Raw genomic sequence first — 25,448 nt, forward strand, 5'->3', positions numbered from 1 at the left:
CGCCCTCCCCTCCTTCCTTGAGCAGTTGTGTGTGAAGATGTCCGCTCCGCTCGGGCCCCGGGGCGGCCCCGGCCTGGCCGCCGCCTCGGCGGAGGAGCTGCCGGACCTGAGCCACCTGACCGAGGACGAGAGGAGGATCATCCTCGGCGTCATGGACCGACAGAAGAAGGAGGAGGCCAAGGAACAGTCCATGCTCAAGTAAGGGAGACGGCGGGTCCCAGGGAGCCTCTCGTCCCGTTCAGGGGTATTAATAGCGCACTCCCACCCCCACCCCCCCCCGGACCGGGACGTTTATCCATTTGTCTGTGATCGCCGGTAAAACGTTGTGTTTTTCATCGTTTGGATACAGAAAAATAGTACCCCCCACCCCCCCCCCCCCCTTTCCCCCCGTGTCTCCGGTGCCGTGCTGGCTCGCCGGGGCTGGGTGAGCGACGGCCGGGCGCCATTTTCGAGTAAAAGCGCGTCTAATGTTTAACCTTTTCACATGGACGTCACATGTGATTACGCAACAGCGCACTGGAAACGCCGACCGAGGTGGTGTGCGCATGCGTGGTGTGCGGCGCGTTGTATTAATGCGATTATTATCATTATCCTATGATTGTAATTTTCATTATTGTTATTATTGTTATTACGTTTCTTTTCTTTTTTTTCTCCTCTGGAGACGTTAAACTGGTAGGATCCAGTGTGGTGGGAAAAGGGAGCCCCCCCCCCCCCACCCCCTCCCCGCCGTCCTGTGTGCGCGGACGGAGCTGGAGCGTTTCAGCACCGGGAGCTGTCCGCTCCGATTTAAGGTGGAACGGAGTGTTTCCAGCGTGTGAAGCGCAGGCGCCGTCCGCGCTGCTGGTAGACGCAACTCATCGCCGTAGTCACGCCGACGTTGATCCGGCTGATCTTCAGCCGTATCTCCGGCTGTTGACGTCTTTGATCGCCCGGTGTAGAAAGCGATTGTTTCGGAACGCAGACTGCGGTGTTGAGGGTTAAACGCGAAACTCATCCGGTCGATTTGGTTTCCCTCGTGGCTCATAATTCTGAGTCGAACACTGATCCGGCTGATCTTGAGGCAGCCTGGCTGTTTTTGTGTGCGATTGCCTGACACAGAAAGCAACTGTTCGGAGTGCAGGTTGTGGTGTTGAGCTTGAAACCTGTACTCATCCGGCTGCCTTGGTTTCCTTTGGAACATCAAAATGATGCACGTGGCCTGCTCGCAAACCAGTATTGCAGGTACTGAATATGCAGCTGCTCTGTGTACACTTCTATTACAGTGCAGCACAAAATAATTACAACGGCGGCGTGGTCGCTGCAGGAAACGAGTGAATTCCGAGTTATCTTATTTAGCCACACCTGTCAGGCCTGCTGACTAACAGGCTCCTTGCTGTGCAGTGTGGTCAGTGACTTATTGTGTGCCAGCCTCGCCTGGAGCTTTTAAGAAACATTAGAGCTGTTGTTTTCCATCATCAGGTAAATATTAGCACTAAGGCAGCGTTCCTAATGGAGAGCAACTTGTGCCGTCCCGTCGTAGTGCTAGCATGGTAAACTTGACTCGTGTACTCCAAGACACGGCTACCTCAGCTGCTGCAGTGCACGCTGTGTGAATCACCCAGGCACGTTCCAGCCATCCCCCTCTCCTTTCCCTCGTTTTTACCCATAGCTCAGTGTGTCTCTTATTTTTCTTTCTCGGAGGTAAAGGGATTGTCAGTTTTAGTCACTCGCAGGCTGACAGTGATGTCAAAGCCTCGGCAGGCATGACTTAGCATGGGCAGGAGGGGCTGTGCCGAGCAATGGACATGGTGAATGACTGGCTGGTTCAATGAACGACTGACTGATTGACTGGTTGTTTCTCTGCAATTTTAGCTGACCTCTTGGCAGGGAGTACTGGTAGCACATAATGCATAAAGGAGTCCACTGTGTGGAATGCTTACATGTGTGTCATGTTGCCATTGTCGACTCTTTCCTGCCTCAGTTACCTTGGGTTATATCTCAGCAGCCGGGCACATGACGGCTCACAAAAGACATGGATTTGATACTGAGGAAAGAGCTGTAGCGGTTGTGAGTTGGAAAAAAAAGAAAAGAGAACGTGTGCGAAGTCCCCTAACCCAGTTCCAATCATCCCACACACCAGTCACTACAGGTTGTCAGATGGAGGCTTCATTGTTTCAGAAAATGGGACCAAATCAGTTCCTTTCTCCTGCCAATATTTACGGGGTGACTCATCATGAGTCACCACCAAAACCGTAAATCCCCGGTTTCCGTCACCTACGAGTCACATAAGCGCAGCGTAAATGTTTCCTAAAGAAGCCTTAATATACTGCGCCTTGGCACAGGTGCGGCTGCAGTGGATTAACTTTATCAACGGATTGTTGGTGGCATTTTAAACTGAAACAAAAGCCCCCCACACATCCACCCGTGGCTCCATAAGTCTTCACAGCGAGCGCTCCCACTGTAATCCCACGGGGACTCGGGCGGCCCGTTCCGGAAAGTGGGATTATTAGTATTATGTATTTTTTTATACATCATCACATGAAATCTAAACAGAGGAAATTCTTGAATGATAGAGGGATGGACTGAGGGAAGAAGGGGGGGAGGGAGGAGGAGAGAGGGAGAAGCCTCCAGCTGCAGGGTTTGCCGGCTTGCTGTCAACTCACGAGAGGTGCCACACAGAGAGCGCATGGAAATCCAGAACTTCTGACTTGCATGTATTTAGCTTCCCATCTCCTCATTCTTGCCACAGCCTGTGTGTGTGTGTGTGTGTGTGTGTGTGTGTGTGTGTGTGTGTGTGTGTGTGTGTGTGTGTGTATGCATGTGTGCATGTATATCAGACTGAATGTATAAAATGTTTCATGCACGTCAGTAGTCTCGCCACCTCTACGATCTCCTACCAACCTGGCAGGCCCGAAATGAGGATTTCCCCGTAGTGTTCACAATTACTGTAACCTCCTATTGCTGCTGTGCAGCGATCCCATAACCTTTAAACCTCATCAAAGCTGCTGCCATTAAAAAATATACACTTGATGCGCCCCCACACACACACACACACACACACACACACACACACACACACACACACACACACACACACACACACACACACACACACACACACGGACACACACACATAGGTGTCACCGTAATTAGGCATGGCTCCAGGTGCATCTCGAACATCAAACAGAACCCACCGGTGGCGCCATTCAGCTTTGCTCTCCATGCACCAGTGAGTCCCTGAGCAGTAGAGCAGTGACGGATGCGGTGGGACCCCCACCCTGATGGCCACAGCTCGCCCCCCCCCATCTCTCTCTCTGTCTCTGTACTCCCAAAGGCAGGCATCAGCTGCCTGGGACGGGGTGACCCGGAGAGCGCTCGCGGCTCCACTTCTCCTTTCTCCCCCTCTCCCTTTTTCTGTTCTCCCTGCTTCCTTTCCCGTCCTCTGGCGCAATTTCCTGGTTCTGCTTGGTGGGTGAGAGGGTGTGTGCGTCTATTTGTGTGTGTGTGTGTGTGTGTGTATGTGTGTGTATGTGTGGACAGGGGATTTCAGAATGGGGGGTGGGGGCTCTTGTGCAAATCTCTCCCCCTCTGTCCATTTGAAAGCTCCTCGATCTCCCCATCTCTCCATCTGTCAGTCTGTCTCATTCTCCTGCTCGCCCCACCCCACGTAGCTCCTCTGCTCTTCTGGACCGGCTGGTGGTGTTTGGGGTGACTGAGTCATTATCCAGGGGCCCAGGGAGGGACCTTCTCTGACAACCCTGATTACACTGGCTGCCTCATACTGGGGAGTCCCGCCGTGCCGCAGCTATTCTGGGCTCTCTCTAAGGCGCCCGCCTCCTCCGCCACCCAGCCGGGTCGCCCCTGTCTTTAGCCAAATTGCAGGCGACGTGCAGATAGAGGTTACCCTCTGCTCCATTTGGCACTTCCTGTGGTTGGGGATCCACTGGATGTGATGAGGGCGAGTGTAGGGCTGACCGGGGGCGTTGTTTTTGAACTGTGCCCCCCACATCTTTATGATGTGTATTCTCCCTCCGCTTACCCCCCGCCTCTCTCACTCTTTCTCTCTATTTCCATCCCTGGTAGAAGTTTTTGGGCCTCTATCAAAATCGGAATCTGAATCAGTTAATTCGGCCTTGTACATTTATGTATACTCGGAATTAGTTCTGGTGAGGTTCGGCGCGTTTCACTGCAGACGATTAGCAGTCTGAAAAAAATGAAGAATTAAAATAATAATAAAATAAAAGGGTATCAGTCATGCATCGATGCCCAATATACATTGAATTATTACTATGTACTAAGGAAAAGCTTATTACAGTATGTTGTGTGTAATACCAGTGTTACTGCATGTATAATTTTGTTGCGTGAATGTGTGTGAGTGACTGACTGTTTCAGCTTGGATATTGGGTGTTCCTTCTAGCACACGGATTACGTGCCACTGCTGGGGAGCTCTTCCTATCCATACTGTTACAGTCGCTTCCCGGTTAGCGAGTTGCTGTAGTTTTGTGGTGGTGGGATGATAATGTGTCCACCGCGAAAGAGCACTGACCTAGAATCGGCTTTCCCCTTGTGTCACCGTTTTAGCCAAGCCATCGATTACGTTCTGTTCTCTTTTCCTTTGCCGCCGCCCCTGTCCCCACCCCCATTCCCCCATCCTCTCGTCCCCTCATCCCCACCGCTGCCACCGTCCTCTGGTCCCGGTCATCTCACCGATATGGAGATGGAAGGCATGGGGAGGGTGGCAGCACCAGCTGGGGTCAGAGCCACACAACAGCTCTCCTGCATCCCTGGAGGCTGCAGGGTCTCGGCCCCCTTCTGTTCCACCAGAAAGAAAAAGAGGAAGAGTGACAAAGTGAAAGGGAGACAGTGAGAGAGAGAGAGAGAGAGAGAGAGAGAGAGAGAGAGAGAGAGAGAGAGAGAGAGAGAGAGAGAGAGAGAGCGTGAGAGACATACGTGCAGGCATGCATATACTCAAAACACATTTATATATATAAAAGATGCAGGCATGCTTACAGGCTTGCACGCATGCCTGTATTTGCACATGCGCAAGTATACATTTGCCCACACGCAAACACACACACACACACACACACACACACACACACACACACACACACACACACACACACACACACACACCATGTTACAGGGGCCTAAGCGTATGACATCCTCCTTTCTAGCATCCATACAAAGAAGGAAGAAAGAGAGATCTATGGTTGTGAAATGGGGCGAGCCAATGCTCAGGAGCTTCTCACTGGACAATACACACACACACACACACACACACACACAGCTTCTCTCTCTCTCTCGCTCTCTCTCTCTCTCTCTCACACTGGTTTTCTGTCTCACTCACTCGCCCTCGCTCACCATGCAAAGAGCAGATTCTGTCATAAGGCTTCCAGTGACTCCCTTCCCCCACCACTTTCCCCTGGGGAGGAAGGCAGGGAGGCAGAGTGAGGAAGAGAGGGAGAGAGAGAGCGAGAGAGAGAGAGAGAGAGAGAGAGAGAGCGAGCGGGAGATAGGATGAGGTTGCTGTCTTGCCCCTATAAAGCACAGTTGCATGCCAGATGAATACATCGTCAAACTAATTAAAGTTACAATGCGTTTCGGTTTGGAAAAGTTGGCATGATGTCAAGTAGGTTGTTCCCATGGGAATCTCCCTGCTTTAGGTATCTATATATCTAGCTATCTATCTCTCTGTCTGTCTGTCTGTCTATATCTATCTATCCATCCATCTGTCTATCTATCCATCTTTCTGTCTGTCTGTCTCTATTTTGGTGAATTCTGGTGGCCTCTTCCTGCCTCTTGCATTTGAGGAGGCCCGCTGTCTCTCAGTGTCTATCAGGACAGGAGAGAACAGAGGACAACGGAGGCAAGTGAAGAAGGGTCGAGGAGAGGAAAGGGCAAAAGAATAAAGCCACCAAAGGAGAGATTGGATAGGGAAGGGTGGCCAGGAATGGGAGGCTGAAGAAGAGGAAGTAGAATTGAGGACAGGACAGGAAAGGAGAGCGGAGCATCAGCGTGAAAATGAGAGACACTGACGTCCGAGATGCTATCAGCTCTCCCGGCTGTCGCTGCTGATATGACAGCCACAGTCCCATTGACAGAGGAATCAGCCGGCCATCTCCCACCGCGCAGCGCCGGGTCCCCATTGTCTCCCGTGCTTTTGTTCCAAACCACATCTGCATTAGTCAGCACAGGTGCTTTTCTCTCGCGTGCCTCTTATCCGCTAAGCAAAGTTTGAAGGGATTTTCCTGCCGTTGGCTGTGTGATTTGAAATGCCCTTGTTGATAGATGACTGTTGTAAAAGTGTTTTATTGAGAAGTGCAATATGGTGACTGGCAACAGGGATCTGGTTTACTTACTGTAGATGGACTGTGACGGTTTATGGATTCATGCAGGACTCCCTACTCTGCCGCGATCCATGGACAATGTTATTGTAATTTTAGATACGTACGATGGTGTACTGTGAACGAAACGATCACATACAACAGTAACGATAGTGGTGCTCCACGGGTGGATTGCAGTAGAGCTGTTGAGTACTCATCATTTGACAATATGTTGCACCATTCACATCATTACACTATTGCGTACCACCTTTTGTAGTAGCCTAGAGAGTAGTAATGCTTATTGTGTAAAGTGTGTATAGTATATACAAGACTGGCCATGAAGATCACCGTTGGTAAAAGCGCGTTGCCATGGTATTCGTAGCGATGCTTAGGGCGGTCTATGCATGAGGTTGCTGAAGTAGAAGCCACTGATTCTTTTTCCGCCAAGTACATTTACATATACTAGGAATTTGTTCTGATGACGTTTGGTGCATTTCACGACAGACCGTTAGCTTGAAAAAAAAGAAAATTAACAGTCAAAAGAAAAAAGTAAAATATATACAAATAACCCAAAAAAACAAAAACAGAAATAGTCAGATATGTAAAAATATACAGAATATACAAAATGTGATACTATGCACAGGATAAATTATTGTTATGTGTATATTATATTTATTTATATATATATATATATATATATATAAAATAAATATTAATTATAACTAGCTTATTACTGTATGTACAGTGTAATACAAATATATACACACATACATTATTGCCCAAGTTGTGTGAATGTGCATGTGTGTGAGTGAGTGATGAAAGTCATGCAGGTTCTTATTTTTCCGGCCCTGGGTGAGAGCAGCAGGAACCAAGGAGGAAGTAGAAGTTTTTTAGCTGGAGGGGAGGGCAGGGAGGCAGAGGGGCCGAGGATAAGGATGGCACGGTGTGTGTGTAGCAGTCCTCAGTCAACCAAAGGAAAGGTCAGAGGATCTGAGAGCGACGGGGAACGAGGGGCGGGGCGGGGGCAGGAGTGAGGATGGAGGGGGGGTGGGGGGGGGGGGGGGGGCTCTTTATCACATTTATTGCCCACCTCATCACCCACGCGCCCCCACCTACGCTCCTCGTCCCCATCACCTCTGAGTAGAGTCAATGTGGAGGGGAGATATATGGCATCCAACACCCCGAGGGAGGCCGAGCACGTCCGCAGAAGCACGTGCGCTGTGTGTGGAACAGCTGGCGGCGTTGATTTTGAGTACGTATACGTATGTATGTCTCCAGAGCCAAAAGGCAGCAGGACAAAACGAAGGGTGGGAGCTGTTGAAAGGCAAAACAACAACAAAAAAATTGTCCCATTACATTTCCTTTGCTGTAAGAGGGGGCCTTGCAAAGGCCGCCCACTGTTCTAGCTTTGACTGTGACCATGTCCTGAAGGAACCCGGTCTTGGAGGTGGAGAGACTGTACGTTCTGTTAGTGTACATAGCCAAAGATGAAGGATTATGTGATCCTTCAATTCCCCAAGGGTTCATCGTAGCCTTTCCCACCCCTTTCCCAGAGAAGAGAAAAGACATTGCGGAATCCCCAGTGCTTTAATCGTAGTCGTGTGTCTTTTCCGTGGGTGCGGGCAGAATGAGAGACGGAACGACAGAGGGGTAAAGAAAGAAAGCAAGAGGGAACGGAGAGATTGAGGACGGAGACGGCTCATTTCTAGATGTTTTCCCTCGTGCTGCGGCGGTTGGATTATTAGTCGCGGAGACGCGCCCAGTCGACTTTCAGTGGAGGAAGGCGGGGAGCCGGGCGTCCGACCGAGCCGGCCTTCGGATATCTGGACGGACGGCGAGCTCAGGCATGCAGGCTGACGGAAAGACAGACAGAGAGACGGACGGAGGGAGGGAGGGAGGGTGGGACAAACAGAGGGATGCACCTGGAAGCTGTGTCGACCATTGCGAAGTGAACCGTATTAAGTCATTTTAGTCATTTTGGTCAAAGCAAAGGATTTTCAGATTGTTGCTTCAATCGAATCCTATTTGGTTTTTAATTATTTGCCTTTGTCTCATTAGCTCAGCAGATGCCCTTCACCCTGAAAGTGATTTTTCTTTTTATATTCTTTTATATACTTTATAAAGGATTATTACTATTCACCTGATTTAATTCTAGTCTCACAGACCTACATTTAGTTTCATTCATGCACTGGTGAAATAGCAATTCACGCCGACAAACGGAAACAAGTACATTTAAAGCGATATCGAGATTGAAACGCATTTCTCCACTAAGGGGGCAATGACTCCCTCCTGAATATATGACCTAGCTTTGTTGATTTTCATATTAAATCAGGTGTGTCCTAATGACCTTCTGATGGTGAGGAATCCACATTATTGATTATTGATTCCAAATGGACCTGCCCGTAATACCATTCGCACTACTCTTGACTTCTACTCGAATACTTCCCATGACCAGGGTGTTTATGCAAGAAAATTGTACTCTAAAGGCTGCACTGTGGACGTGCTCCCACCCAGAAGATTCATATGTGATTCCACCATTTTTATTCTTAGGCTTTTAAACTACTTTGAATTTGATGGGAAATATTATTTACAAGTAAACGGCAGTTTCAAATAGGTTCAAATATATATATATACAGTATATACAGTATATATATATATATATACACAGTATATATATATACTGTATATATATATATATATATATATATATATATATACTGTATATATACATACAGTATATACATATATACACGTATATATATATACAACCATATTAATATTAAATGTTACAGGTATTTCGATTATGTTCTATGTGTTTTCAAAGGGAGTTGCAATGGATTTATATATTTTTTTATAGATATCTATAAGGGAATATAATTTGTGTTGTTCTATAATTTCTCTAGATTTCTTATAGAGATACATTCCTTGGATCCTATAGAAAAGTACCTCTATCAAATACGGACCATTTAGCATTTTTATTTTTCTGGAGTGGATCCCAAACGAATTCTATGTGGAATTACATAGTGTCCGTGGAAAGAACTTGAAAATGGTAGACTTTACACTCCTTATGTCAGTCGGTTATACCACGACAGAAATAACTATTTTAGACCTTTGAGTTTAGATGAGGAATTACAGGAGTGGGTTAATTTGATGGTTATGCTATAATTAGACAATCCGTGCATAATTTATGATTCCTGCTAATACTTGTATTTGTGTGCCTCCTGATCTCAATATGTAAATAAAATAGACATTTTATATTGCCTTCTGTATGTCCACTACATCTGGGGCTGTTGTGGTATGTTGTGTACGCTTGCTGTTGTTTCTTTGTGGTTCTATGTCCTAATTAAGGTCCAAGACCATAAGCTTGAATATGCAAAAAGTTTTGAGAGAGAGGCAGCCTGTGGAAGACTCATCTCAGAATGTTGCTGATTTGGACATATACCTGTGTATTAAAAAAACATTCAAATTATAGCTTGGCTAGTCTCCCCATTCCCCCAAACATTTGTCCAGTCTGCTCATGGTGGGTGGCATGTTCGTGTGTGTGTGTGTGTGTGTGTGTGTGTGTGTGTGTGCGTGTGTGCACGTGTACGCTGCTCATTCAAGACTCAGCTGGTCAGAGCAGGTGCAAGCTGGTGACTCAAACACAGGCGCGCCGACCGAACGCACCTTCCATTGTAGCTCCTTTTGTGTGGCGGGCGCAGCAAAACAATCCAAAGGGGTTTTTTTTGTTTTTTTTTTGGTTTTTAACAAACATACTCTCCCCGTATTGGTCAAGCACACACACACACACACACACACACATACATATGCGCACACATGCACGCACACACACGCGCACGCACTCACTTCCTCGCTGCTTTACCCTTCCTTATTCCAGGTGATAAGGCGAGGGAGTCGGATATAGGAAAGGAATCATAATAGTGTGCAATACACTGAATATTATAGGTCACAACTTAAATTTGCTGTAATTTATTGTTATTGCGTTTTTCTGCTCTGTCTCAGTCGGCTGATGTCCCTGTGCTGAGAATGCCACCATGTTGTATTCTCAGTTTGTTCTTAGAGGCTCCACAGGGCTCGTGGCACTACTGTAGGTAGACAACAGTGGCAGTCGACTGACACAAATAGGGAAGATGAAGTTATTATTATGACGTCACTAATGCAGCGATGGCCCTTATATAAGCATACTGTACGCAGGCTGCACACTATAGACACTGGAGCGGAGAGCACGCTGTGCATAGTAGAGAGTGTAGGCCACTAAGCACAGCGCCACAGGCAAAAGGTAATACTGTAAACACCATGAGAGCAGTGAGACAGCTAGAGTTCAATGTCAGTATGTCTGTGTGTGTGTGTGTGTGTGTGTGTGTGTGTGTGCTTACAGTAGGTGCACTTATGGCAGCTTGGTTTAATGTACTCTAGTGTGTTTTTGTGCACATTTCGGTATTACGGAAATAAAAAAAACAACAAACGGGCCTGCTAGTGGTTGAGCTCCATCATTGAACGCTGACTGGAGTGAGAGGGAGAGAGAGAGAGAAGGTTTTGATCTCAGGCTCAAGCGCCTCCACCGAAGCCCAATGGAGGATCTCCCGCTAATCCTTTAATATTACTCGTCCCACTGAGATAGCATCGCCATCGCCGTGGCGATATCTAAGATGACCAGGACGCATTTGGGTGCTGAGTTGGGGGAGGGGGATGTGTGTGTGTGTGTGTGTGTGTGTGTGTTGAGGGGGGGGTGTTCTGCTGGCTACTGGCCTTTGCGTGGACGTGGCAAAACAGTCATTTTTGCGTGGGGAGTGAAGTCATCAGGCAGAAGGCCATTTCGGGGGCTTTGCGGTAGACAGCAGCCATAAGTTGGTGGCCTTATCCCTGAGTGGGTGGCTGCTTGGATGGCTGGCTTTTTTAAATCTGTGTGGAGAGGCAGCTAATGCAAGGGAATCCTTTGATTTGGGATTTGACCGTAGCCAAAGTCAAACAGATCTCTTTCTACCAGAGACAGATGTCGCGAGAGACAGAGTTGAAGTTAATTTCCCTGGGACAGTATTGTGCTCCCATCTGTTTGTCCGTCCAAATGTGTCTGCCCTCATGTCACGTTTCCTCTTGCGTTATGGTAATAAAGATGTCCGTCTGCATGTGTTTTTCTGGCACTCAGGTTTCACAGTGAGAAGTGGTGGGCGTGCACAGATATCAGATTGCTCTTGGTCTCTTCTGTGTACACTGTATGTTTTTAATTTAGTTAAGGGACCCAATGGTGACGCATTCTAGCCATGAATTGGAACAGGAAGAGTCGGAGCAGCCCGGGCCAATAATAGGCAGCGTATCCATTACCTCCCTATTGTTAGCCCGGTCAGGCTATTATTATAGCCATGAGTGAGACAGCGATGGCTCACTGCAATTTTAGCACTGCCCACCTCCTGCTCCCAGGAACCACAACAATAACCACCAGCAGCCAGCTCATGGGTGGAGGGGGTTTGGGGTAGGATGAGGGCAGGGGCGGGCTGGCATTGACCTGGTGGTAAATCTTCTGACCAATGACAAGTCATGACATGATGGTTATAGAGGACTGGGCTGGTGGAAGCTGTGGCTTGAGGAGGTAATTTTTGGTTGGATTTGTAGCATAACATGGAGCCCGGGCTGAGACACATGGGTTTGGACCTGGCTTTATGACAGGCCTCCTGGGCCCTGGGTTGATCAAGAGCACTATTACTGTTCCCACTGTGGGAGACTGAGGGAGGGAGACGGAGGCTCTCGGGCAGTGAGGTGCCGACACGGCGAGGTTCTTATTAAAAGAACACAGAGGGTGAAAGGGCACCCCAGGTCTTAGTACCGGAGGGTGTCGACTGCCCACTTGATGGCGAGGCACTCCTTCTCAACGGTGCTGTACCTGGGCTCCCGCTCTCGGAGAACTTTCGGCTGATGGACAGCACCGGTTGGTCAGCCCCCTCCACCTGTTGGGACAACACTGCCCCCAGCCCTCTGTTGGACGCGTCAGTCTGCAAGCAGAAAGGGAGAGAAAAGTTAGGTGTACACAACACACACTTCCCACAGAGAGGTGATTTTACCTTCTAAAATGTCTCCTGGCACTTCTCCGTCCACTGGACGGGATCTGACGCACCCTTTCAGGTTGAATCAGACAAAGGGCTGGTCAGTGCGAAAGTCAGCTACAAACCTCCTGTAGTAGCCAGCGAGTTTAATCAATCTGGAGTCGGACAAGTCCTCAACCCAAGTGGGACCCCAGATACCTTACCTCCCTTTGCCCAACAGCACACTTCATAGGGTTGGCGTTGAGCCCCGCCCGCCTCAGGGACTGGAGCACTGCGCCCACATGCTGCCTGTGCCGCCCCCAGGTGTCACTGTGAATAATTACATAATCTAAGTAGGTGTATGCCACGTGCGGACACAGGACCTGGTCTATGAGTCTCTGAAAGTTGGCTGGGGCCTTGAAAGACCTGAACGGAAGCATTACAAATTGGCACAGCCCCTGTGTAGTGGCGAAAACCGATTTTTCCTTGGGCTCTGGTGACAAGGGAATCTACCAGTAGCCCTTGGTTTAATCCATTGTCGTGAAAAAAGGGAGCCGTACCTAACCGGTCAAGGAGTTTGTCGACCCGGGGTGCCTCGGGGTCTCCTGCCAAAGAGGAGTTCCAAGGGAGGAAATCCTGTGGAGGCCTGAGGCACCTCCTGCGCACCTAACTATCGTTTCGGCTATCCTTCATGCACAAACTTACGAACCATGTTCTTCAGTGTCTTATTGAACCGCTACACCAGGCCATCGGTCAAATTGAGAGGACGCCCAACAGCTTGTAAAGCTCCTGAAGTGTACGGACAAATGAACTACCCTGGTCTGTCAGGATTTCCTTCGGAATCCCGATGACCTGAAACAGTGCCTGTGCCACACTTTTGGTTGTAATACTGCGCAGGGGCACTGCCTTGCAGTACCAGGTTACGTAGTCTACTAGGTCCAACACAAAACGATACCTGCACTGCAGTCTAACGGCCTAATGAGGTCCATACAGAGTCTTTTGAACGGCACCTTGACTAGGGGGAAGGGCCTCAACAGCGCGGTTAGTGTAGCCAGAGGATTGACTAACTGGCACTCGGGACACACACACGCGTCACAAATGGGGCCCAAATTCCCAGCCAATAAGACCACTGGGTAAGACCCCATTGGGGACTCCTCCCGACCACATAGCAACCACAAACTACCCCTCAGCATTACTGTGCGCCACGCAACACTCATATTTCCCTACTGACAGTGAGCGCACTACTCCAGCCTCCATTATTAATGTGTTAAACACAGGCCAATCCGTATCCAAAATCAGGAAGTGCGACAGGTGGGGACTAACTGCAGCAGTCACCTTAAAACCTGGCGAGGCCTGCGAAGGTCTTGGGGCTGGACGCGGGGCGGGTCCTCCTCCTGCTCCCGGTTGGTGGCAGCGGGCGAGCTGTCGGTCGCGGCATGCCCTGGCACCTCCTCCTACCCGTGGCACTCTCGCCTCCCAGTGATGGAGACAACGCCCCTGTAGGCTGTGCAGGGCCAGTGCGGACCCGGTCCTCCAGGGGGACAGAGGAGAGGGAGACCCAGAGCCGGGGGCTTTGCCGCAGGTCCTCCCCGTCACCACCGGAGTGATGCGCAACCTTAGCCAGTGGTTCGTCTCCAGCGCTCCTTCCATGGTCCCTGTTCAGGCGGCACTTGTGGGAGGCTCTACCGATACGGGTTCAGGGAGGGAGACGGAGACTCTCGGGCAGTGAGGTGCCGGCACTGCAGGGTTTTTATTAAAAGGATAAACAAAAAGGCCGAAACGTGAACAGAAATCAATGTTCGTAATAATCAGAGTCCAGGTTCGTGTGCCTCGCGATCTGGTCCACAGGGACGCATTTCCTAAACAACGTGATCCCCGCTGCAAGACAAAACAACACATAAGAAAAATCTCCCGGCCGGGTCCGACCAATCAGCGCTAATGAGGCTGATTAGGCGGATCCAGTACAGCTGCGCCGCGGCGGGAAGAAGACGGCAACGTCACTCGCAGACCGTGGCTTAACTATGCCCCCCTCGTCTGCCACACCCACTGGTGGGAGGCTGAGACTGCTGGAGAAGTCCCACTGGATCCGTTCCACCGTGTATCTGAGGAGACGTTCCTTTAATATGGGACAATGTCAGGTGCCAAGAAAGTGCTGATGGCAGCCAGAATGAAATGTATCTGTGTCAGGTTGAATAAAGCGAGACGACTGAAAAGCAACAAAGCATGCACGTACGTGGGCGGATGTCCTCATACACACACCATTACCAAAGCATTTACTCAAACACACGCAAATGTGCACACGCAAGCACACAAGGGTACATCGGGGGCTACGCTGGCAATGATGACATTTTTTTCCCCTCACAGCTTTCCTTGGATTTTAGCTCACTAGTCATTAAACGTTTTCGATTTCCTTTACCCATTAAAAAAAATCTGTCAAACCTTCACAGTGTTGAGATGAAGTCCTGCGTGGATGTGAACTTGCGAACTTGCAATGGGTCATTATCTGACTCGTTGCCACTTGGAAATCTCTCAGGATGTGAGATACAGTGCGGCTAAATTGAATCCTGGCAGGTAATCTGAGGAAACAGATGGATTTTTAGTTATATTTGGCAGCAGATTAGCCACCCCCCCCACGTTGCTCAGAAAAATCTGCTGGTGCCAACCTCCTGTTTGACAATCTGAATATTAATCCCGGTCAGGAGGTCTTGCTGGTGCACCTTTTCGATTCACCGATTCACATCTTCCGTCATTATCGCCCTGTGCCAGCGCCCCGTGCCAGAGGAAGTTATCAGCTCTCCATCCCCTGCCCCTAATCTTTCCAAGGTGGAGGAAAAAAGTGTTAAGTAGCACTTCCCCTGCCGTTTCTCTGAGCGGCAGAATGAACAGGTGTCTCGGGACCTAATCGGCTGTCTTTAAATGAACTGCTATTTTTAGTGCATGCACGCTCGCCAGCCCGCTCGCCCTCCCCCTTTCGGATTTTTTTATTTTTATTTTTTGCAGGACCGGCACAGTAGTGACAGTACAGCGTGGGGATTTCTATGTTTTCCTTTTTTTTCCCCCTCCCCTCCTATATATCCCAGAGAGATTGCGCTCCTCGGTAAAACGCTGCGCGTGTTGATTTTTAATGTTGAACTCTCCCGCAGCAATTTGTTCGTAGGACCCTGGGACCTCCTGAGTAGTAGCAAAGATTTTTTTTCTTTTTTTCTTTATCATTTTATGTGGCCACTTCACATGCTATGTATGTCGTGTAAAATACGATTCATGATAACTCCACAGGATTGGTGAGACTGGGTCTTTGTAACGGTGGCATCAGATCAGATCATTTGCCTCCGAAGTGATTTCAGATACACATTAGCCTCATCCCCTGGTCAGTCCAGACAGGCTTGGGGTTCCGTTAATGATTCATGTGCTTGGTATTTACCCACTGAGCCAGATTATTCCCTTATGATCCAATTATCAGTCCGTCTCTGGTAGATTCCCAGGGCCTGCGGGGTCACAGCTTAGCTGTATGAGATCTGTGTCTCAGAGACCTATCTACCCCGGGCACCGATGCCAAGCCAACATTTGCGTTTTTCGCTATCTGTATAAAGCGTCTTGAGCCGTAGGACGTCGGTATCGTTCTCCGCCATCGCTCAGGGAGAATTCTGTCACATCTACAGGGAGAGTTGTACTCGAGGGCCGAGATTCCCGCAGCTTGGCTCGGGGATCACTCACATGCTCTCGGAGACTTCTAAATGGCTCTTGGAAGTATTCCATGCTCTCTTGGCAGGCGTGATGCAAAAAAGAAAAAGTGCTGTTAGGGGGGGATTTCCCTCATGTTTTTTTATTTCTCCATAAAAAAAATAAAACTATGACATTTAATTGAAAGATTGGAAGTAGGTGGACTGAAAACTGTCAGCATATATCTTTCTCTTAACAAACTGCAAAGCAAGGAGATGATGTGTCGTGAGATTGTCTGATGATTAGGCGTTGGCAGCGGCGGGCTGCTATCGTTTTCCGCTGTAGATATTCAAATTAGTGATAAGTGCTCGGAGAATGGACAAACAATTGCATCGTAAGCTCTGTCAAAAAGTGACCCCTAGGTCTAAATCTGATCCGATTTCGCCTACTTTGGGCCAGTAAGTGCACAATCGAAAAAAAAAAAATCCAAAGAAATCTGACTAATCAGCTGTCACCAAGCTATGGTAACTACGAAAGACCCACCTTAACACATGCATGTAGATCATGATGTAGAGCAGCTATGTAGAGGGTAGAGATTGATGTTTGGAGTGATATTTAGCTGTCATAGTCCATGCTGGAGGATGTTCCATTTCACAGCTGGCGATCAGTGGAAAAGTCACGCTCTCCCCGAGGAGCGGCCCGCTGCGTCTGACCATTTCCAAACCATTCCTCACTGCGGCACCACGCTCTTGGAGACTTCTGAGAGGTGGAGGAAAAGAAAGAAAGACTGGGGTAGAAATAGGGAGAGGAGAGAGCAGGTGAGGAGAGGGTACAACTCTCCTCTCAGGCTGGGCAGGTCTGGCACTTTCTTTTGGTGTAATTGGGAAGTAATTATGCCCTAGTTGGTGTATGGGATCGCTGAGTCCAATATGAAACATAATGTGTGTGAGTATGATCTGAGTGAATGGAAACGGAGATCAAAAAGTATTTCATAATTGCTTAGATTTAGACTTCACTTTCGATTTTGATTAGATCCACACTGCACATTATGGGCGGAAATATGTGACTAGAACTGAATTTGACTTGTGAGAACTTAATGAATTTTCAGTGAGCATCAAATACAGTTTCAGAGCAAATGAATTCAATGTCATAATATTACATTCAGTTTCCAGTATATTGGAATTCAGTTCCAAACGAATACATTCCATTTAAGATTATGCTATTGAGATTCATTCATTTGATTTTGTCAATGCAATTATTCAAGTTAAACAATACAAATTCAAGTGATGTGATTCAAATTTGGTTTGTTAATGCAAATATTCAAGTTGAGCAATTCAAATTCAAATAGAAATGATTCAGTTTCCAGCGACACATATTTCTGCCCTTACATATTGTAGCTTTGCCAGGCGATGACTGTTTCTCAGTCTGGGACAATTTTACCCTTAGTTGGTTAAAACGTCTCTATTGACCCTATGCCGTTTACGCGGACCACCCCCTTACCGGGTGCTCCACCCACTGAGTGACGGACGGGCCGGACAGGGCATATCAGAAGTTGTTAAAGTATGTATCAGCTAGTGGCTGACCTGCCATGGTGCCCAGTGACATGTTGCTAACCTGGTTTTGGGGCGTGGGAGAATATGATGATTCAGGGCTTGTTGTACAGCTGTCACATCAATGTGTTTCTCCTGCTCCCACTGCAGCCCAGCAGAGCAGCAGGCAGTTTACGGTGTTACGGCGTGAGGAGAGAGAGAGGGGGGGAGGAGGAGAGAGGGGGGGGAGGGGGAGAGAGTGGGGTGGGTGGGCAGATGAGTTGGAGGTGGTTAGAATCACACCAGTATTACAATCACATTTGAAGAAAAAGAAAATCCTTAAGATGGAAGTGTATTGAATGGACAGTCACTGGTTGTATGACTGTGTGTGTGTGTGTGTGTGTGTGACAGTAGTATTCCACCACTCCTTTTTCCCATTTTCTCCTTCTCTCTCTCTCTCTCTCTCTCTCTCTACAGATGAATGAAATGTCTGCCTTTCCTCCTCAAACATTCAGCTCCCTCTGACGCGGCCCCTGAACAAGGGGTAACAGTGTTTACACGGCGAGGGCCACGTCTCGATCCGGGCCGTTGCCTTTGTTTCTGTTTGGATAAAAATATGTTAGATGATCAGATAGGTGAGAAAATGTGAATGAAATGAACGTGAATGAAAAGAAAACCTTGTTTATCCATTCTGCCTTGAAAAAAAAACCCAACAGATCTAGTTGTCAGAATTGTAATGTGGTAAATCTGTCCACTAGAGGGCAGTTGCAGCTTCAACCATCATAAAAAAAAACCCCTCCATGCTTTCTAAATACAAAAGGTCTATAATGGGAACCCCAAACAACAAACAACTAAAACCTGGAATGAAGAAACCTCAGACAGAGACACAGGAGCGTGACGGATTAGATGAGGAGGGTGTGTGTGTGTGTGTGTGTGTGTGTGTGTATCTGCGCCTTCGCCAGGTCAGACCCAAGGCCGGGTGCAGGTTAAAGAGATGGAAAACAGAGACTCTCTCTCTTTCTCTCTCTCTCTCTCTCTCTCTCTCTCTCTCTCTCTCTCTCTCTCGCTCTCTCTCGCTCCCTCTCGCTCCCTCTCTCCCTCCCTCCCTACATCCCTCCCTCTCCTGCAGGCCCCACAGCAGCCGGGGACACTGAATACGTCAGCTCTGACATTTCACACTCACTCATGGCAAACAATACACCCCAGCTTGCAATCTCACACACACACACACAACAGCCGCAGATACGCACACTTGTATGCACATAAGCACCTCTATATATATACTGTACACACACACACACACACACACACACACACACACACACACACACACACACACACACACACACACACACACACACACACACACACACACACACACACACACACACACACACACACACCAGGCCAAGCAGGCCTGATCAGGTAGATATGAGGCTTGTAATGTGACCACAGAGACGGAGCTGACAGGATCAATAAAGAGCAGCGCCGTGGGGGTCACTGGGACATGGACTGACTCATCAGGAAAGTAAAAAATAGGAAGGAGAGTGATGGGTACATAACGCTCCATGCTCACGTCGAACAGGCCTGTCCCATGGCTCTGACAGGGATTTAGATGGACTCGGGCTACACTTTCCCGGTTGTGATGTCACACCGACTCAGACCGACAAACATAAACATGGTTAGATCACAGCATTGGGCTTTTAAAAATATACCATATAAAACGTGTTGTACTCTATGTAACATAATGTATATAATATACTATACATACAATATATACTATAATATGCGCTCGGCGTGTCTAGTGTCACTTTGGCTAAAGATCTTAAAGCTTTTCTAAAAATCTCAAAGCCAATTTCTGCTCAGGGAGTGCGTCATCTAAACACTGCAGATGTTTGATGACCCGGTGGAGGACATTTGTAAAACACTGGGGTAATACACACAACAGAGCCATTTTTTTATTCTCTCGATTCAAAGAGACATATTTTGGGATGCAAAAGACACAGTTCGTCCGACGGCCACTAGTGGAGGATCCGACTGTCTGATGCGGATACGTTAAAAAAACAAACCTGGTTTTAATGCAGCTGATCGGGATTTCCACAGCCCAATGTCCCCTGCAGAAAGCCAGAGTCATCCCAGTGATTTTTGCGTACATGAAGCTCGCAGTGTCACCTTATTTAATTTTCCTTTAAGTTGACATTTTCACTTTGACCGTCATTTTTTAATGTTCTGATTTGTGGCTGTAGTTTATGTTCACACCCTCTCCATCAAACCCTATTTTGTGATGATCGTGACCGCGTCCCGTTTATGCAAAACTTAGGCATTCTCATATTATCCATTAATTTATGTCATATTCATTCATTGCATTGATTGTGTTATGTTGTTTTGTTTTTATGTTTTTAAGATTGGTTTCACCATCTCTTTTTGAGTTCTGTATGCAATGAGCTGTCCACACCTTTTTATTTTTTTTATTTTATTTTTTTTAATGTTTTAGGATCAAAGAAGAACCAAAGCCTCAGCCCGCACAGTAAGTAAACTGCATTACCCAGAGTGCTCCAGGCTTTGACACTTCTTCCTGTTGGTGGGTGCTGTGCGCTTCATGTGGCTTTCTTCTCTTTTGAACTGGGAGAGAAAAAGGAAAGAGAAGTCATTGATGTCACAGAGATCAGTGACATGTTTATTTATTTATTTTTCTAATCTTATTTACATATGTTTTTGTAGCAAACAACCAAAAAAAAACACACCGACCAGGTTGGATGTTGCAACACAAACAGTATTTTGTGACATCAATGATAACTGCTTTTAACCTCCTGCCAGCTTTGTTCAGTAAAGTCCGACCCCCTTTTGTCCCGTGTCCTGGGTTTAATAATTGGGCGCCCTCTCATTCAGTGTGTCATCTGCATTTTGATTGGCTTGCGTGGGCTCTTCCTTGTACCTGCATAGTACGACTGGACGCATCTCCTCCGCTGTACCGTCTCTGCATCTTGACTTTTTGTCGGCTGACCGGTCCGACAGTCTGACCCCCCACTTCACCTCCTGGAACCAGAACAACTGATTCTCCTGAAACGTGCAACAACCCTCATCTCCATTGGCTGCACAGCTGCTCCCGCTTCTTACTCTCCTTGCCCTCCGAGTCGATTTGTATTTTGACATTTTCCCTTTCCTCGACTTTTTGCTACCCTTCGGTTCTCTCTCTCTCTCTCTCTCTCTCTCTCTCTCTCTCTCTCTCTCTCTCTCTCTCTCCTGTGGCGTTTTCTCTCGTGCTACCCTTAGTCTTTTTTTCTGTCGTTTTCTCTCAATCTCTCGACGATTGTTTTCCCTGAGCTCTGATGACGTGGCTGGTTGTCAATTTTCCACTGATCTTCAATCTGCGAGCACCCTGGTCGCCTCCCACCCTCTGCTCTGGTTGTAGTGAATGACCTCCCCCTCCACACACACGCACACGCACACACGCACGCACTCACACACAGACACACACAGAGCTATTGTGTTGGGAACAACCTGACTTGCCTTCTCGGCCCTCTTTCAGGCCAGATTGTTTTCTCCCACGATGCCTCTCTCTATATCTCTCTTTCTCTTCTCTCTCTCCCCATCCGAATGTTCCAGTCACGCTTGTTTGCTTGTTTGAACAGGTGGTTTCCCTTTAGTGGGATCACTGAGCTGGTAAATAACGTTCTTCAGCCCCAGCAAAAGTCCCAAAATGACAAGGAGCCCGATCCTGACGCGTAAGTAATAGCCCAGATCCCCGTGTGATCTCCTCTCTCCAGCAGGGCCTAAGGGAGGGGTGCTGCACCCTAGTGGCACATGGGTAGTTTGTCCTGAGGAGAGACTGGAGCTTGGTAGGGCTCTCTCCGAGCAAATTTTATTTCTTTAAGAATAAAGACAAAAGGACAACAGTGATACACACGTACCCCATTCTGTACTCCTGAGTTGAATTCGTCCGTGACACTGTGACATAACAAGGTTGTTCGAGGTATAAAAAAAAAAAAAAAAATGAAACCCACTCCTTGAAACACGTCTGACACGTGACGAACATCTGATCACTTTGGATTTGCGACTGAGGCAGAATCCGAGACGTTCTAAAGAGCTATTAGTCGTGCCTTAACAGTGATATGTTTGAGTCTGTAATGTGTCCAAGGGAGAGGCTCACGTTACTGGTTATGTATGGCCGTGCCGGTGCGGGCCAGAGGTGAGAGATCTCAAATATGCCAGCATTGATATGGGACAATGAGTTGCATACAGTTACACGTCGGCCGCGTCGACCATTTTTGCCCGTGGTCGACCACGGCACGGGATACGGTGAATTTGGGCGTTGCGTGCCAGCTGCCTGACACTTCATAACATGCCCGGTTCTCTCGTGCCCTCCTCCCTCTGCCGCTCTACTCGCCTGTTCGGCCTTCATTGGATTTTCTTCTCCCCCTCTGTTTTCTTCACCTTAGCCCCAAAACCCCAAAACCCTTCATCCTAGCTTTGAACACTCTTTCTTTCACCCATGGTACTCTTTCTCTCTGTGCTATAGTCCGATCTTTTACCTTTCTCTATTTTCCTCGGCTTATCTCACAGTATCAATCCACACAGGGCCTTTTCCTCTCTTTCTTTCATTCAAATTCCCTGGCATGTTTGAAATGAAGGATAGACAGAACTTGTCGTTATAATTACCTGCTAAGGCGGTTATATCTGGCTGGGAGCGTTGATATACTATCACATCGTTTTGGCCTCCTCAGAGCTGCTGCTTGCTGCCTCAGTGACCTGATACTGAGGAGGGGAAAGGTAGTCACTCGAGTTTTATCACAAATTCTCTCTATGACCTTGCCTCTCAGTGCGGCAGTGACCCTTTGCTGTCAGAGCGCGTCCAGGTAAACATTTGACAGCTGCGGAGAAAAGATCAATGAAGAATTAAACACGAGGGCTTGCCATGGCTTGTCTCCTCCATCCTCGGAGACAGTAGCTTTACTTCTTGTATCGCACAGCATCATCACTCCGTTATCAGGTCCTGTGTCACCAAATGAGATTTGGGGAGATCTGTTCACGAGTCTGTGTACTAATCTCTGCTCTGTGAGCGGACAAAGGCTGTGACACAATTAGCCCCTTAATCCCCCAGTGGGTACAGCGTGTGGCACGCCACTGGCACTCTATCTAATGTTTAGACACACACAATGGCAGACACGTGCACACGGATAGTCAGGGAAGGCCTGCGCAGCAATTACATTTTGGGCTCCAGAGGTGTGTTTACGGGCGAACGAAGCACGTTTAGCTCAAACGAGGCGCTCTATGTGGTAAAAGGATAGCGCTACTCAATAATTCAGAAGTGCTAATGAATGTTGCAGGGGATATGTGGGGCGAAACCAATTCTAATCGCCATATTATGAAGTCAGCCCAGTGTTTAGTTTCCAAGGAGACGCTCAACTGACATGTGTCATACAAAATGCATGTTAAAGTCCATAGTCCAAGAATGTGCAATGGCCTCTCAGGAACTGTCAGGACGGGCTCTGACCCTGGGTTGGACCGGCTGCAATGTATTAATTTAAGGCCATCCATAGGGCAGAAGAAAACGTTAACCTCATGTGATTTTTATTTTTTTCCACCCAAGAGTCTTTCCAATGCAACAAACAGTTGACCAACACAGCCGGCAATACTCCTTTGTGCGATCTCTAACGTTGGCGATTTGGTGACGTTGTTCCCGGGTGTATTGCGCCTATGATGTGTCTCTTTGTCCCGCGATGTCTGGCAATAGGGTGTAATCTGTCTTACCTTACGATCGGCAGCCGACTGAGAAACACGCGTGCAAATGATTCATTAAACGCCAAAGGAACCTGAGAAAGTGGAATGACGTGATCTCCCCCACTCCACCAAGTGCTCTTTAGGCAGCGGCACTGTATCACAAGAAAAAAACGTGGCCTTTGGGAATTTAGTGTTCCTGTTGTTGTTTTTTAACACGTTTCTGGGTCTTAGATCCATCAGTAAATCCCAACCAGAAGTTTATCATATCAGTGTGATTTTTAGAGAAGGGGACAGAACACTCGGAGACCGTGGAGGAATGTACAATAATCCCGGTCGACTCCTTGAGCGCTTGAGAACTCTTTAGTTCTTCTACTACCTTAAAATGTACAAGTTCAGTTTATCCCTTTTTCAAGTCTTGTCTCACAAGAGCAAAGGTAAAAAGTGAGAGTTCATATGTAGTGATTGGGATTAAATCCAAATCTTAGCCTGAAGAGAATATGATGGAAACAATGAAACAATTATCGTTTGTCTGTAATAAGAACACGTTCATTTAGATGATCTCCATCTCAATCGGTTTCTTACCTTCCCCCCTCATGTTTCCTTGCAGGAAGTTGCACCAGCAGTTTGAGTCGTACAAGGACCAGGTGAAGCAGATGGGCGAGGAGTCTAAGCAGACTCAGGACCAGAAGAGCGAGGCCCCGACCTGTGGGATATGCCACAAAACCAAGTTTGCCGATGGCTGCGGCCACCTCTGTTCATATTGCCAAACGAAATTCTGTGCTCGGTGCGGAGGAAGAGTGTCTCTGCGGTCAAATAAGGTAAAGCTTTTCACTTTTCGCTGCCTTGGTAGCGCTTTTCTAGTATACACACACACACACACAGGCACACACACGCACACACACACACACACACACACACACACACACACACACAAGACGTATTTCTGCCCACGCCACTATCTGAAATCTAAGGTTATGAAATCTGAATCCGGGCACGGAGCCAACACTGTCTCTAATGGCCGTTCATCCCTCTTAGATTATCAACATCTACTCCAATCGATAATGTCTATAAGTGGACGCCTTTCTTCTAATTTGATTCATTAAACTGATACAGGACCATGCTATTGTGTGGAACCTACAATTCAGGTCTGACATACTGTACGGTTGTTGACTGTCTTGCCACTAGAGGGCGCTGTTCCACCTTCTCCGTCTCTTGAATGAATCTCTTTTATTTTGCAGGTTTTTTGGTCCATAGCGTTCCAGTGTCTATCTAACCTCGTCAAATCCTCCCCGCAGACTAAGCCAGAGCTTATAGCATTTAGCCCACTTAAAAAATGGAATCACGAGCCTGAGTGTTTTCATGTGATGCCATCCAATCCTTTGCTGTTGGAATGTCGGATGTGTTCCTGCTGTCTTTTTTTTTTTTTTTTTTTTACTATGTCTCTCTCTCCCTGTCCCCGCCCCCTTTTCCTCCTCTTTCTGCTGCATTCCTGCTCTCATGGAATTGCAACAGGAGGACAAAGTGGTTAGCAAATCCTTTTCTGCGTTCCTCAGAAACCGTGTCTGAATACAAGCATTGCTCATGAAATGCTGTGGTGTATACACATACAGTGGTCAACTACAATCTGAATCTAACTTCCAACGACTAAATCCAATCAGTCACCTCTGTGGGTCACATTTCAGCAAAACAACCAAAAGCAAACAGTCACGGTGTGCGTTTTAATTATGTTTATTTTCTGATCGCGAACATTTTTGGAGTTTTGAATTGTACTTTCTTTGTCTATGGGCTGTTGAGACTTCCCTTTCGACACTCGGGTTGAAGTGATGAACAAACTGGTAACAACAGCTCTGATTGAAATGCAATCCTATACCTAATTCGACTTATACCTAAACCAGTCCACACCATCAAACACAACATGTGACACCAGCAATATAGATCAGGGAAAACATTGAATTGGGCTGGTGGCAGTATTGAGTCCTCTGGTTGGTCGATACCAATATACAAATATAGCATCAAATCAATATGGCTTGCTGAACACATGACGAGGGTTATGCAATTCCCATTTTAAAGAAGGATTCATAAATCCTTCTCAAAATTCAATCATATTGTTCAGGCATTTGCACGAGTATATAGGCACCATCGGGCCAGCTTCTTGGTCACACCAAACCAGCGGACAGCCCAGGGAGATGAAGGGAAGGGGTGGGGGGTGGGGATCA

At 47.6% G+C, this 25,448-nt stretch overlaps 1 protein-coding gene across 1 annotated transcript in view; it reads left to right on the plus strand.

Annotated features, from left to right (window-relative positions):
• Positions 1-37: 37 nt before the first annotated feature.
• Positions 38-25,448, plus strand: part of rims2a (regulating synaptic membrane exocytosis 2a) — a gene marked incomplete at both ends in the record, with an annotated part of 136,497 nt that continues 111,086 nt past the window's right edge. The window contains 4 exon segments of the mRNA XM_080005848.1: positions 38-198; positions 20,006-20,038; positions 21,144-21,236; positions 23,840-24,050. Coding sequence (XP_079861974.1) covers positions 38-198; positions 20,006-20,038; positions 21,144-21,236; positions 23,840-24,050 — 498 coding nt within the window.

This window comes from Zeus faber (genome assembly GCF_960531495.2).
Source record: "Zeus faber genome assembly, chromosome: 8".
NCBI lineage: Eukaryota > Metazoa > Chordata > Actinopteri > Zeiformes > Zeidae > Zeus > Zeus faber.